Here is a 16,761-nt window from a genome sequence, read left to right on the forward strand (position 1 = left end):
GTCTCGTCTCTAGTCCATATATATATATATATATATATATATATATATATATATATATATATATATATATATATATATATATATATATATATATATATATATATATATATAACAAATCTTAAATCAAGAAGCGTTTGCTAGACATGGAAAAAATATTGTCTTGTTTCCAGAAATGTCAAAATTGGAAACAAGCAAAACAGTTTGCCAATGGTGTAATCAAAGAAACCTTATTTCACAGCAAAAACAAGATTTTATTGCTTCGCCCATTGACAGATTGTATTTTTCATGTTATAATGAAAACCAAAATTTTAACATTATATCTGAAAACTAGACAATTTTGCTTTACTCGTTCAGGAAATGCTTTTTGATTTAAGAATTTTTAGATATTTGGACCTTACAACTCTATGTACACTGAAAAAAAACCTTAAATTAGCAGTTTTCCATATTTTGTGATTCATGTTCTTATTCTGCCTTTGAATTGCATTTTGGGACCTTGATCTTTTTTCTTCAAACAACTTTTAAACTTGAAAGGTGTGAAAAGTGACTTTTATAAACATGTTTAGTAATTTAGAGTGCTATATTTTCTGAGTTGGTGTTGTATATTATGCTACAAAAACCTCGTACATTTTCTTTTCTTTTTCTATATATTATTTCTTACACATCATATCATTTCAGAGTTAACCACTAAAATGTCAAAAGAAAAAGTCACTTTGTTAAACTGTAGAGTTGAAATTTTACCATCAAAAGTCAACACAGCAGAGAGCAAGGTCCCATCATGCAATTCACAACCATAAATAAACAGAAAATATGGAAACTGTTAATCAACAGATATCTTTTACAGTGTAGTCAAGGCATATTTTTTGCATTGTGTATGATCAGCTAATGGTCTTTCTGTGGGAGTCTCTGTAGGAACTGCTTTGTGTGTACATGGCTCTGTCCGGCTGCAGCAGCTGAAGGACTCTGCGCAGGACCGCTCGCCGCAGGAGGATGTAAACCCAAGGGTCCAGAATCTGGTTCCAGCTCGCCAAACGCAGAGCCAAGAGAAGTAGCTTCTCACACTGATGCTTCGGTCTGCTGACTCCTTCATAAAACCTGCTAACGGACATGAGGATGTAAATCTGTGAAACAAGAGGGAAACAGTCAAAGAGTCTAGAACAGGCTGTGAAACGTAAGGGTTTGTCAAAAGCACAACACTATAGAGTTGTAACTGGGTAATGAACACTGAGAGGGATCATTTTTTTATTAATTATTTTTTTATTGGGGGGTGGGGGGTGGGGGGGGGTGAAAGAATGTTGTTGCAGTCTTTTTAAAAAAAAGAATTAAACAAGTTAAATGGTTTAATGCATTTAAAAGATTAGCTGGTAACACTTTACAATTAGATTGACTTAGTTTTTGTTAGTTAATGCATTTAGATGAACAAACAATGGACAATACATTTATTAGAGTATTTATAACATTAGTAAATGAAAATACAGTCATTCTTTTTTAGTTCACGTTAACAAACAGTGCATTAACTAATGTTAAGCATGAATTTGGATGTTACTAATGCAAAAGTGAATGTTGAACTATATGGTTAATAAATACAGTACACTCTAAGAAATAAAGGTAAACCTTTTTAAAGTATAAAATTATATATAAAATTATATTTAAATATTAATTCCTCAAGGGTACATATTAGTAGTACATAAAAAGTACAAAAGAGTTCCTCTCAAAATTTTTAGGGACTAAAATACACGTTTGAGGTACTAATAAGAACCCTTTAGGTATAAATGTGTACCTTTTGAAAAGGTACCACCCCAGAGACAGCTTGCATGCCTTTATTTCTGAGAGTGTACAAGTATTGTTCATTAGATAGTGTTAGGGAATAATATAAGTAACATTAATTAATGAAACTTTATTTGTAAAGTGTGACCGATTAGTTCATTCCAAAATGAAGACTCCAATCCAAATGAATGATCCAAACAGCTTAGAATTATGCTCATCTTCAAAAATCAAAGAATCTTTTTAAATTAAATCAGGGAGATTTCCGCCAGGCCATTAAAAGTCTATTCAACAATAACTCTGACTATTAAAATGACAATTAAATTTTCTGGCAATTCACAGAGATCAAATAAATAAATCCCTGTCAATCAAAACATGATTGCTTTACATATTAACTGATAACAGATTTAATTTTGGCTTATTTTTTTTCACTGATGTTAACATTGATAAATAAACAGTGTTTACAAAATTTAGATTGGAGTAAATGTGCCAGGTTTTAAGTTTTGAAAACATTTTTATAGATTTAGCTGAGCAGATTTTCAATCAAAAGATGAAATCTATCAGCTTTGACTAGAATTATAATATTTTGTGTTCCAAAGACAAATTTAAAGTCTTTTGGGTTTGGAACAACAGGACAGGAGCAAGAGTAAATGTTAACATAATTAATATATTATATATAGTGGGCTGTTTTATGCATTTTTTTTCATTATGCAGTTATAAAATATTAAATACTTTGCTACTGATGTCCTACTTCTCCATTAATGTTCTAATACGTTTGCCAATCTCAGTCATTTTGACATTGATAAACTGTTAAAAGGATAGGTTTCCCAAAAAACAGAAAATTCAATCCTTATTTACTCACCCTTATGTTGTTTCAGTGTCACATGTAATTTCTTGTAAAGACAATAAAAGGGAGAAATCGTAAAAAAGTCATACTTGCACTTGTTCATATAATAGCAGTGAATAGCTTTTTTAACTTTTTACAAATGCTGCAAAATAACAGGATGGTTCCATGTGACATGTGCCCTGCATTCCAAGTGTTCTTGTGGAAAAAAACCCCATAAAGAACTATAGTCATTGGTGAAAAACAAACCTAAATTTAAAGCAATACTTAATAAAAATCATTACCTTGATAATTTTGCCAAATGCGCAATCATAAAACTCTACGAGCATCCCAGATCACTCTGACCGTGCCAGGAAAAGCACACAGGTGATCCAAAGTTGATAAAACATGAAATCTTATTCCTTTAAACACCCCCAAAAAGTATCTGTGTTGTAAATATCTGTGGACAAGAGCTTTGGGCTGCGTTTCTCAAAACCTTTTAAGGCTACGTTATTCTTAAGTTGCACCTTAAGCTGTACCTTCATCAATATGTGTTTCCTGAAGCTTTCTTACACTAAAAAGTGTTGAGGGTCACACAATTCTTATGTTGTCCCAACACAAAGCGATCAAGGGAGTGGATTGAACATAAAACAATTAAATGAATTCAAGAAAGAATTGTGTTTATTCAGCTCTTTTAAATATGTAGTTTCAACAACCAGCAAAAATATATATTTTTGAGTGTAGTTAAACCTCATTAAGTCATACTTTTGCAAAGTTGATCTGAACCACTCATTGCTGCTTTTTTACTTTTAAGTCTAAGTGAAGTTTATTCATAAACTAATTTCGAGAGGATCACATGCTTATGATTTATCACAGCCGGTCTGAGCCATAAGCTACTATAAATAACCACAGTTTTCAGGCCACTTTATCTTCGTTTGAAAGAAACCCCCCTTCCTCCCCGTTCTCCTCCTTCACTATAGATCGGGCGGCACGGAGGCCCAGTGGTTAGCACTGTTAGCCCCACAGCAAGAACACTGCCAGCCCTGGTCCTGCCAGGTCGGTAGGTGTTTCTGTGAGGAGTTTGTATATTCTCCCTGTGTCTGCGTGGGTTTTCCCCGGGTTCTCCGGTTTCCTCCCACCATCCAAATATATACATAATGCATAACAATCAAGCATTTGTCTAGCCCCCTTTTTTTCCTCACATGTTTCCTTAGCTACTGCAGACGGGGAGTTCTGACATCCACCGAGCTCAGGCTCCCCTCTCGCTCTGCAAACGGGAGGAAGCCCCGGGCTCGAGGATCCCTTGAGCTCAGGGCTCTCTCCCGGGACAGCATGCCAAACAAGCTTTTGATGAATCATCAGCTAAGTGTGAACTCTTGAAATACTGTAACAGTTTAGGTTGTTTATACACCCAGTGTTTAATTGGGCTATATTAAAAAGTTGTCCTGCAAAGATCAAACTTCATTTAAAGGGATTTTTTTGATTGGATATTATGTGACAGCAGTACAGTGCTTACAGTAATTATTGAAAAAAATATTACAAAGTATTACAAAACAATATGGTAATTTGCAGGTCTAAAAAGTTAGAAGATAAATTATCAGATAAACAACATCACAAGAATCTCACACCGTGTCAATGTATTTTTTTGTAACTCAAATAGAGCCAATTTAGAAAAGCCATGAGTTACCCCTGACTTAAATTAATAATTTTTCTGTAGGACTTTATCAGATCATTCTGGAGGATACACACACACCTGAGAGCTTCAGACCAACAAACTGATCAAACTTCTGCTGATGATCAGTTCAGGCATTTGATTAGCACTGCCTATCTTATTTTTGTTAATGCTATGCTGTTGTTCAAGTTTTATTTCATTTTTTTCTTCAGCCTACCAAAGATCTAATAAGGTAATTTTTTATGTCTTAAAATGGTAAAATAGGAGTTTCATATGTTATCTTTTTGCATGAATGCATTTACATCAGAGACAAAAGCAGATTAACTTTATTTTGTGCCAATTTTTTAAATCTTAATTTCTTCCCAATTTTCTGGTGAGTCAGTATATGACATTATTCTTAAATCCAACGTCAAAGACACAACACAAAGACCTATTTTTCACCAAACCTTTTTGTGTACACTAAAAATATTTGAGGCTTCACTAAGAGTTATGCTGTTCCAACAGGGAGATATTTAGTGCTGCTACTGGAGGGCCACTGTCCTATATTATACATTCTAATTAACAATAAAAAACAGAATGTTTTTAAACCAGCAAAAATCTTCCAGTGAAAGGGTTGGTGTGACTTTATAATTTAAATGAGATTCCTATAATAGCACTGCTAATGTGATACTTAGTTTATAATCAGAATAAAGTCATTAAAATAGACCTAAGTATTCATTTTATTGTTCAACCATAAAATGAGATGTAAATTAAAGCATAGTGACTGGAAACAACTGAGCACTGCATGTCCATCCATGGAAAACACTGTTAAAATAAACGCTCATATTTTGAAGACATGGTGCAGCACAGTGCAATTTAATGCAGTGCTTCTTATCCGGCATGTGACACACTTTAAATCAACCCAAACTCATTGGGAAATGTGCCCAGGCCTACATATTTTAGAACTGCAAAATATGCACCCAGGGCTACGCATGGCTGCATTTTGTTTGTAAAACAAACACTGTGGGGCTTTTTGTGCTATTACACTTACTGCTTACCTCCATATTGATGGCTTTTCCAGAGTGACCAGTTTGCTCGGTAGCTTGCCAGGTAAATTAGATAAAACAAAACCAAAAACTAACAAAAAAAAAGGCAGTGTGAAACTGTGGTAAAAACACGCAGCCGTGATGGTTTTTCTCTTCTATTTTGCTTTTGAAAACATGGTTAGGTTAAGGGAAGGGGATTGGTGTCGATAGCAAGGTGATACATGCACAACAAGTGTACCAAATTCTCTCATGTATGCACTCAAGATGGACATTGAAATACAGAAATGTACACAGCGCCTCTGGTGGATTTCCAAGAAATAGGACGTGTGAGAAAATGCACCTCATTAACGCATTTGAGATTGTCAAAAATGTACATGTAAAGCACACGTAACCCAGGATACAAATTTTGCAGTATGGGAAGAGCTGGGTTGGCTTACCAAAGTTCACAGCAATGGCTCGGTCACACTAAAGTATGAGCATGCAAAATTCTGTCGTACAGCACTGTGAAAAGGAGTGGAATTAAACAAGTTGATTAGACAATCAAAAAAAAAAAAAAAAAAAAGCAAGCGGTTGCTCCATAGTTTAAATTTCTGTATAAAGAGGTCATGTTTTGATCTTCTATTGGTCTCATGCAGCCATGTGATGTGATTTCATAGGTCAGAGTTCACCAAGCTTGGACTCTGCAAAGCAGCAAACTGTGAAACTTGCAGCACGAGCTTGCATTTTAGGTCTGTTGCATTCGCATGAATTGAAGTCTATGGGACAAAAAGTCCAGTGTGGTCAAAGCTTTAAGCTGCGGTCACACTAGAGTTTGAGCATGTGAAATTCTGTCATACGGCGCTGCGAAAAGGGGCGGGATTAAACAAGATGATTAGACATTTAAAAAAGCGAGCGATTGCTCCACAATTAAAATATCTGTCCATAGAGGTCATGTTTTGATCCTCGATTGGTCTTACGCAATCATGTGATGGTCAGAGTTCACCAAGCTTGAACTTTCCAACGCAGCGATCGGCGAAATTTGACGCACAACCTTGTGTTTCTGGTCTGACGCATTCGCATGCATATGAATGGAAGTCTATGGGGAGAAAAGTCCAGTGTGACCGCAGCTTTACTGTGCAAATGGTCAATTAAACACCTGAATCTTGCTAAGCATTTTACAAACTTTGAAACAGGTGTAATTTGCAGTATGCAGAACAGTGGGCCTCCAGGTCTAAGTTTGGAGACCATTCTGCTATATTTTTGCAACTTAAAAAAAACAATACTGTTTGTTATTCACTGCCATAATATGTGTGAACAGGACTTTTTGTTAAAACTTTTTTGTTTGTGGTTAAACAACAATAACAAACAAACAAACAAACAAACAAACAAACAAACAAACAAACAAACAAACAAACAAACAAACAAACAAAACCAAGAAAGGAATATGGCAAACGAACAATACCAGGAAGATTAAAAAAAGACTAAATACATTTTTGGGTGAACTACGCCTTTAGGGCCAATTCACACAGACAACAGACAACAATAGACACTGACCGATCGTAACAGGCGCTTTGGTGTTTCTAAAAAGTAATTAATTGCTTATTAATATTTAATAACATCATAATATTTGTATTTAAATGAGATTTAATTTCATTTCAATAATTCATAGTATATTATATTATATTATATTATAGTATTATATTACATTATATTATATTATATTTTTTATCTGTTTGATGAACTTTTACAGATATAACAAAGCAGTTTTACAGAGAAATTTAATTAAATATTATTCCCACCCCTACCCTCTAAACAAGTTGAAATTACATTTACCTAAGAGAGAAAAGAAAAAAAAATGTAATAAATAAATTACAAAATAAAATAATTAATATTATATTATATTATACTATATTAAATTATAATTTTAGTCAGTGCTATAAATTTAAATGCACAGACAATAGAAATGAAGGGTTCAGATGAAAAAGTGCTGTCTAAAATGAACCTTTTTCTCATCTTATTTTGGTTCAAATATTTTACTTTAAAGGCAATGAAAAGAACCTACCAGTCCCTTTAAAAGTGAAATTACTGATCGTGCACACAGGAGCCCGACAAAAATAAAAAAATTTCAATAACAAAAAAAAAAAAAAAAAAAAAAAAAAAAAAAAAAATTGCTGAATCTCAAGTTTTTCTGCAAAATTGCTTCTCTGAAGTGATTTACACAGAACTGTGGAATTTTATATTTTAGTATTTTTGGCAAGTACATTTTAAGTATGTTGAAACTGTAATACAAAACAATTTACTAAAAATATTACATTAACTAGTTACTTTGTAACTGATTACAACCAATACTGCTGAGAAGTGACACTTTGCAATCTGGCAATTGTTCTTGTTGGTCATTGTCTGTTGTGAAATGGCTTTTAACATTGTAACACAGCAAGTCGACCTTGTTGAAAATAAAGGGTCTCCTCACAATGGTTGCATCTTGGCCACAATTTTTAGCTTGAACTCAGCAAAATGCAAAATGACTGCAATTTACTCTGCACCTGCTTATAAAGAATTATCTGTCGATATCAGCAGTGGCCAATTGTATAAAGTGCTTAGACTCGTCTAAAAAAATAAACATTTATAGACCGCTTGTAGCTTATCAATAGGTAGATTTGGGTAACTTTTATCTATAAAGTAAGATCGATTACGTTTCAACTTTAAGTTGGCAAAACTACTACTTAAGAGCAATGAAATGTTAATGTTTAATTATCTGGAACTGTGCATACACAAACTTTAATCAAAGCAGTGCTTGCCAACCATTTTGAATTTCAATCACGTCGATCACTTTCTTCCTTACAAGTGACTAATATTGTGCATATTGAAATTCTCAGGTAAGCTGACATTCACTTTCTTGTCACCGTCTTAGTCACTGTCTTGTCACTTTCTCGTTTATTCTTGCACACTGACAGTCTGTCTCACTAATAGCCTGACACCAATTCTTTGGGTGAACTCAGTCTGATGGGAGTAGAACTCATGTGTAAAATTGCAAAAAAAGTCCTGCAATACAGGGTTATTGGAAATATGTGCTTCGGCCTACATTTTGTGAAGCCACAAAAATGCTCTTCAAAACTGTCTGCAGTCTCATTGTAGAATAAATATTAAAGGGCAGTGTGACGCTAACAACTTTTGTTCCTTTTCGCACAAATTATATTTACAGGTACATATTACTGATGAATAAAGTAAAATTTTCATGCAGTACAACATCAAAAACCTTAACAGTGTCTTCGATATTTGTAATTGAATACATTTGCCTCACCTCCATATGTTCAACGTTTCTAGCATGCCCTGTTTGGTCAGTTGCTCACTGTGTAAGTTGTCGTCGTAACACAGAGCACTTGGGTGTTCAAAAACAGCTCAGCTCCACAAAAGAGATAAAAGCAATGTAAATCAAAGTAAAACTATGATTGCAGTGCACTTTTCTCTTACTCTTGCTTTTGAAAACACTATTAGTTTCTCTAGGGCAAAGTTTAGCTCAGTGGTTTATTAGGTGATCTGTAAACAAGCTTCTAGTAGGTGTCTACAAGAAGGTCGTGTATCTAAAACACACAACAACACATACCCTCAAAAAATGTAGACAGCACCCTCTAGTGGATTCGCCATCTGAAATGGGCAATAAAAGCAATCCATTTAAAGTGCACCTACACTCTCAGAAATAAAGGTACAGGAGCTGTCAATGTGGCAGTACATTTTCAAAAGATAAATATTTGTCCCCAAAGAGTCCACAGTGGTACCTCAAAGTTGCATTTTAGTGCCCAAATGTACTGTACATATAAAGTACCTTTGCGGTACCATTATGGACCCTTCAGGTACAAATATGTATTAAAAAAAAAAAAAAAAAAAAAAGAGGTTCTGCCCCAGTGATAGCTCCTGTACCTTTATTTCTGAGAGTGTATGATGCAAAATCAACTTTTTGAAACTATTTGGACAGAACGGTGTGTAGGTATAGTGTGTTCACTTTCATATTAGAGTTCAGTGGTCTCTTGCTATAACACGGTTCACCTTTCACGGTTTTGCAGATTTTTTAAGTGCATTTTGACATGCTTTTTTTTTTTTTTTTGCTAGCAGTGTGACTCTGAGGTGCTGTACTGTATTTTTGCAAGTTTTCTCCCCAACAAACCCTATAGTGTTGACGAAACATTCTGAAGATGCTAACCATCACACAAAAAGTTGGACTTTTGAACAAAAAAGGTAGAAGTTACTTGAGAGTTTAAACAAGAGAGTGTGAAAAAAGTGTGAAAATGTTAATGCCTTTTTGAGAAAATAGTGTAGTGTAAGGTTTTACAGCTTTGAAAAATCTATAATTGTACAAATTAAAGCAGACTACTTTGCAGAATTCAAATATTGCGGCATATTTTTTTATGTAACTCCTGCGATTAATGAGGGACCACTGTAATATAAAAACAACAGGTCTTTCTCTCTTTTTTTTAAATTTCCTGACTTTAAAATAGGATCCAAACCCCAGCAATTTTGAAACCACCGCAACGTGACATAGGAGTGTGGTTTTCCCCGCACACCAAATTACACGTCTACACATGTCCACAAAATAGGAGTTGCAAATGAATCTGGGATTAAAAGACCTGTTGCAACTCTCTGTGATCATCTGCACATCAAAAATGAGTTTTACAAGTTTAAAACACTTTTAAAACAGTGCATGTTTGTAATAAAGAAAAAGCATATACGAGGCTATACGAGAACAACAATTAGAAGTGCAAAAACAGCGTGAATTAAAAGTGTGTGTACTGTGAACTTTGTAATGTCATTAGTAACTCAGTGTTGCATCAATTACTTGATTTACTCCAACACAAAAATATCAAATAAACCAAATCCTCATCCTGCTTCATCAGTGTCTGTCATTGTCACTGTGCTGTTTATGACTTAGTTCTGTAGAAGCTGACACACACAATGGTGAGTGGGGAAAACCAGCTCATTTGCATTAAAGGCACAGGCTATAAAAACAGCTACTCTGGCATAATTCAGTCTAAAATTGGCATAATCTGGAGTGTATAATACATTATCTGATGGGTAATTTAAGCGAAGACTTTACAGACACATTCTGGTGACACCAAAGATCTTGCATCTTGTAAAAGGGGTAAAATCTGAGTCTTTTAAGGTTTCCCAAAAATGTAGGCTGAGGCACATATTACGAATGAGCCTGGGCTCAGACGTTCTGTGATGATCCCAAATCCAGCCAATGGCTCTCTGTGTTACAGCTATTATATGAGGCAGAGCAGCCAAAACATCTAAAGGTTTTTATCTTGATAACATCAAATGGAGCAGTATTAGTTTCAACAGCACTGGTATTGATCCCCTCAGTGTTAGTGCGGGTTACATCCCTGACTCACTCACAAGAAAGGGACTCCAGCAGACACAGGAGACCACGGTTATCACAGCCAACTGCGTCATCATCTCCACATCCAGCGAGTGCAGAGACGAAGACGAGAAAGATCCATGTCTCCGAGCGGCACTTGTCTTCACACATCCATCCTTAATCCTCGCCTGGAGCAATTTCAGCCCGCTTAAAGTGTTAGAAACTAATGAGACAGTCAACGTTACAAGCCCCAGTATTGAGAACGCCAAAGTGAGACTGACATCAGCAATGGAGAGCGGGCCGTTCACGGGAAGGAAACACCAGGTGCCAGGAAATTGTGGTTTGTAATTGCCCACGTTCAGCAGAGGGAGTCCAGCTAAAGTGAGCGCCATTGAGGTGATGAGGAGCACCGAGAGCCGCACACGGGTCATGGTGACGACCGTCGAATGCAGAAGAGGTTGAGTGATGCCAATGCAACGCTCCACTGCCATGACACTTCCAAGAAGTAACGGACAAAGGCCGAAAAACACCATGCAAGCCCCGAATAGCTTGCAGTAAATCCGAGGAGGCTCCACTTCCACTGCCTGCCCGTGATGCTTCACCCTTTCCAGATGGAGGTGAAGAGCAAGAGCCCCGGTAATCAAGTGACCCGCCAAATCGCTCAGAAGAAGGGTCGACGCTAATAGCAGAAATGGCACTTTGGCCCGTCTGCGAAAGCGGGCATAGGAGTGGGCCAGGATTACAAGCGCGGTTAGGTTTGAGAGTGCGCCGAGAGTCATGGTGAAGTAGGACATCCCGAACGCTGGAGGGTTAACCAGAGAGGGAGATGTTGAGTTCAGTGTTTGGTTGTCAGCACAGAGGGTTGTATAGTTGTGGTCTCTAGAGTCCTGGCATAAAACTGGGAATGAAGAGGTGAAAAAGATATCCATGGTGTGACGGGCCGTTGTGATGAAAGTCTGTCTGCGGGAAACACTCTGCTCGGAGCCGTATTGCAGCTGTGGTCAATAAAAATGGATTCATCTACTGTCACTGCAAGAATAATAATTCAGAGAGAGAGAGAGAGAGATAGAGAGAAATTCAGACTGTATATTTTGTTTTGTAGTCTAATGTTAAATATCAAGACTGGAATCATGCTTTAGGAAAACATCCTGGCATTTTTTGCACTCCAAATTAGGCTGGATCAGTGAATAATAATAACTCTTGCTGACAACAAGGCACAACCGAACAATCTGCTGGGCATGAGAATTGAATAATTTTCTTACAAATATGACATTGAAAATATGTCAGCAATTTTCTTTTTTTTTTGGAAATAGTTACATTTGCCTCAGTCCAAGATGGATTTACCCACATCTGTATTATTTAAGTGCACTTACCTGGAATGTATTTGTTTATTGGTCACACTTTACAACAGGGTTTAGTTAATGTTACTGTATTTACAATACCTGCCAACACTCCCGTTTTACTTGGGAGTCTCCCATATTTCAGACCCATCTCCCGCCACCCTCCTGTTTTGTTATGTCTCCTGGAAAACTCCCGTACTTTCAGACCCATCTCCCGCCACCCCCTCATTTTGTTCTTTTTCCCGGGAAAACTACTGTAATTTCAACCCCCTTTCCCCCTATTATTTCAGTGCATTTACTTTGAATGTATTTGTTTATTGGTCACACTTTACAACAGGGTTTAATTAGTTAATGTTACTGTATTTACCATACCTGCCAACACTCCCGTTTTTTCCCGGGAGTCTCCCGTATTTGACCCATCTCTTGCCACCCGCCACCCTCCCATTTTGTTATCTCTCCTGGAAAACTCCTGTAATTTCAACCACCCCACCCCCCAATAAAAGTTGAGCCTGCTAAAGATAGTTAATGCAATGTTAACAACTAACAATGAATGACTTTATTTTATTAACAAAGATGAAATAATAATGTAACTAATATATTGCCCGCATCAAATTCAAAGCTCTGATGTTTGCTTACAAAGTGACCTCTAGCTTGGCTCCTTCATATCTGCTCTCACTTCTGCAGATATATGTGCCCTCCAGAAACTTGCGTTCTGTGAATGAACGTCGCCTCGTTGTTCCATCCCAAAGAGGGAAGAAATCACTTTCCCGAACTCTCACATTCAATCTGCCCAGTTGGTGGAATGAACTCCCTAACTACATCAGAACAGCAGAGTCACTTGCTGTCTTCAAGAAACGACTAAAAACGCAACTGTTTAGTCTCCACTTTCCTTCCTAATCTGCAACTGCCTCTCTGGCTATACCACTAACTGTGCCCTCTCTCTCTCTCTCTCAAAAAAAAAAAAAAAAAAAAAATTTTTTACTAATGCTTTGCTTCTTAGACTTTACACACCTGAAACTTGTCTATAGCACTTGTTCACTGCTGCTCTTATAGTTGTGTAAATTGCTTCCTTGTCCTCATTTGTAAGTCGCTTTGGATAAAAGCGTCTGCTAAATGACTAAATGTAAATGTAATGTAAATGTAAATTGTTCATTGTTTGTCGATGTTTATAATACATTAACTAGGAATAACTTTATTGCCAATTGTTACCAATTTATTTAATTATTAAATTAATTTTATACATTCTCAATACCAATTTAGGAAGGTGTTTGATGCATGTTGTGTTTTCAAACACACAACTGAAGAGACCCAGACTCACAGCACTTGCAGAGATGTGGATCATTCACTGCATACAGATTCTTTGAAAACACAGTTTTTGAACTGAACACGGTGAAAGCAGTGCAGCAGCTCAGATCACAAATTCATAATTAAAGTGCAGAAAGTGGTAAACCCCATCACATTTTCCGGCATTATAAGTGAATGACCCTAACCAATGCTCACCAGTGTTAATTTGTACTTGATGTGTTTTAGCTTCTGTTTAAGTAGGATAAATGTACTGTTACAACAGATTTAATTGGAGTGTGTCTGTGTACACAACTATGCCATTCTGTTGGAATAGGTTATTTGCACTGACTCCACCATGATTTGAACAGTCAAAATGATAAGTGAGTAATTTAATTTTAATAACTGTCTTTTTTTAAAATAGTCTGTTATATGAAAATTATTTAATTTTTATTATGAAAAATTAAGGGAATAGATCACCCAAAATGAAAATGACTTCATAATTTACTCACCATCTAACTATCTGAACCCTCAGTGTAAATTACTTTTTTCAGTAAGATGAACACAGTCAAAGCAGTTTTAATTTTGATCCTTCGATGCTGTATAATGGTGTTGGATGTGGCCAGAAATTATTGGACTTTATAATAAAAAAAAAGTTTAATATTTCTGTTACAAAAACACCTCAAACTGCTTCATGCATAATTTCCTGGCGGCATATACTGTAGGTTAGTTTGATGATGGACTTATGCACTTTTGGAAGCTTCAAAAAAGGGCCATCCCAACTCATGCCATCAGGAAGATTGTTCCATTGTATTAGCGTCTGCTCGGCAAGACTGCTCAACACTTTCTTTTCCACAAGCTGTTAGAGCCCACAATTCCAATCATTTTACCGCCTTCTGAAATATTATCCACAATCTCAGCTCCCAAAACCAGGATCCTCTCCTCCCACACACACCACAAGAAACCCTTAAAACATCATGCAATTCTGGGTGTGCTTCAGACAGGTGAGTGGGCTTGACAAACCACCTGTAGAAACACTCGTCTCTTCATATGCAAAGCATACTTAAACTTCATCTAACAAAGAACTCAATAAGGAAAACAATGTTTGTTTGTGAATGTACTATAAATCATGTTGCACTTCTTGCTTATTCAGTCTTAAAGGGGTGGTCTACTACAATATCATATTTTAAACTTTAGCTCATGTGCAATGTAGATGTGTGCACATAAGCAACAGCTTAGCAAAACCTACAGCGAACAAAGTTTGGGGACTACAAAAAAATACATGCAGGTTAATGATGTCATAAACCCTTCAAGTTACGCGCATACAACCCCCGCATTGAAGGGGTGTGGCCAGAGGTGCTGTAATGTTATAGCAGAGAAAGCTAAAAACCATCCAAATGCACTTTAATTTGAATTATGTTCCAGAGAATTCAAAAAAATATGTAGCTCTAGCATTTGACAAAGGATAGCTTCCAGAATCTCGATTTGGCTAAAAATTCCTCAAAGGAGCAGCTCCAGTCATAATAGCAGAAGCTTTGGATTGTAAGTATATTTTATTTTTTTTAAAGTTGATCTATTACATGCATATTGTCTAGAATTAATGATATGTTGTAGCAAGGATGTAAACAAAGATGTAAACAATGGAAAATGCTGTTTGACACTGCTAACAATTTAGCTACAAATTCATCTTTATTTGTCAAACCGCTGTAAACAACCACAATCTTCACCAGCGCTGCAGTGTCTCTCTATGCAGAGGCTTTCCCTGCATTCTACATCTGAAATAGCCAACTCCCAAAAGATATGTGAACGTTTCATATTACCTACACATGCTTATAACCCAAATAACCACTTTTCTGACTGACAGTATTTACACAACGCAAAGCACGTGCTAGTAGAGATGTGACACTTCCTGGTGACATGGAGCCGATCCGTGAATCACAGCACATTATGTTAGCTTACCAGTCAGAGCCTCTTGAGGACGGGCTTTCGGAGAAACTGGGAAATATGACGTTTTCATGTTAGCTGAGCAATGGTTAATTTAAAAAAAACATGTTTTTTTTTTTTTTTTTTACAACTGAACCATGAGCACACATTGCTTTGCACCCCATAAACACAACCAGAATATTGCTCTGTCTTACGTAAAAAAATATTTGTATAGTCTGTCTCACGTTATATGTATAGTTACATATTTATAGTATATGTTAATAATTCAGTATGTTTGTGTATATAGGTTGAAAAAAGCCCTTACATCCAGTGTTGTGTTTATATTTTAATGTTTATTTATGTAGCACCATAGTCCTGTGGTCCATTTTGTCATTTGAGACAAGCACAAATTTACTTGACTTCAAGGCTATTATACAGCATGAAATGGCTTAAGGGTGAGTAAATTACGGGTTAATTTACTTTTTTGGCTGAACTATTCCTTTAAATTCGTAATAACAATAAAATAGGGCATTTTCGTTAATGGTATATACAGACACAAAAGATCTGAATGTGTAATACATTTTGGGGAATATAAATAAAGGTGAAACAAAAATATCATTATACACTAACAGAGCAATGCACCTCAGAGACATTAAGAACAAACTGTTCAGTGAGAAAACAAGCCAGGCAGAAGAGACACAGTCTGTGTATTGCTGTGCTGTGCTGTAATATTGCTGTGCTTTAACAACTTGTCAAGTTAATATTATTCATTTTTTAATTTTTGCACGGTTGATTCATCCAGCCATTTATACGCCAATGCACCGCCTCCATTTCCTCTGCAAAATGCTCCTGCGACAAAAAGGATTCATTACTGATTAATTACAGGATTTATTAAGCAAATTATTGCGGCCTGCATTATGTTGATAAAAAAGCAGCCTGAATAATGCTCAAGGTGTAGTCTGTTTTTTATGGCGTTTCAGCCATGTGCCAGGGGGAGCATCACACTGTCAATACTGTAAGAACCTATAGCCTTTGTTTATCTCATTGATCCCCTTCTGCTGTGCCAAAAATGCCTTCATTTATCTTCCTCTCCCTCCAGCAGCTCTCTTTCTCCCTTTGCTTTAAAACCATGCCATTGTCTTGTCCTCTTCACTGAATCTTTGCTAACAACAGATTTGCTCTGTTAGTGCCTCTTTCGTCTTTATTGCTAGGGTTTTGCTAACATTTCTGAAATAAAATGTGAAAATGTTGTAAATGTTAAAAATGTAAAAAATGTTGTTGCCTATCATCTTCTAGCTGTTCTCCATAAAACATGACTATGTACAAAACGAATTATGCATCAACCTTCGATTAAAAAAGCAACCTACAAACAGGAAGTGGGAGAATCATTAAAGCTCACAAAACAAATTAGATATTGTTTTAAAATTGAGTTCCACTTGAGTTGGAATCATTTAAGTGCATCTTTATTTGCACAGACAATGTTACATGCACAAATAGATGCACAGATTTATCTGTCTAATGTACATAACCTTAACTGAGTCTAAAATGAGTCATGAATCGCTTTTGTCCATTTCCTGGGGAAGACCGTAAACTTTAAAGGTTAT

At 36.1% G+C, this 16,761-nt stretch overlaps 1 protein-coding gene across 1 annotated transcript in view; it reads right to left on the bottom strand.

Annotated features, from left to right (window-relative positions):
• Window positions 1-712: 712 nt before the first annotated feature.
• ptger1c (prostaglandin E receptor 1c (subtype EP1)) overlaps window positions 713-16,761 on the bottom strand; it is a 23,391-nt gene continuing 7,342 nt past the window's right edge. The window contains exons 2-3 of the mRNA XM_056452129.1: window positions 10,652-11,642; window positions 713-1,118 (exon numbers count right to left, since the gene is read on the bottom strand). Of these exons, the coding sequence (XP_056308104.1) occupies window positions 876-1,118; window positions 10,652-11,542 (1,134 nt within the window). The 5' untranslated portion in view covers window positions 11,543-11,642 and the 3' untranslated portion in view covers window positions 713-875. The remainder of the gene's footprint in view (window positions 1,119-10,651; window positions 11,643-16,761) is intronic.

The sequence above is a fragment of the Danio aesculapii genome, chromosome 3 (assembly GCF_903798145.1).
Source record: "Danio aesculapii chromosome 3, fDanAes4.1, whole genome shotgun sequence".
Taxonomy (NCBI): Eukaryota; Metazoa; Chordata; class Actinopteri; order Cypriniformes; family Danionidae; genus Danio; species Danio aesculapii.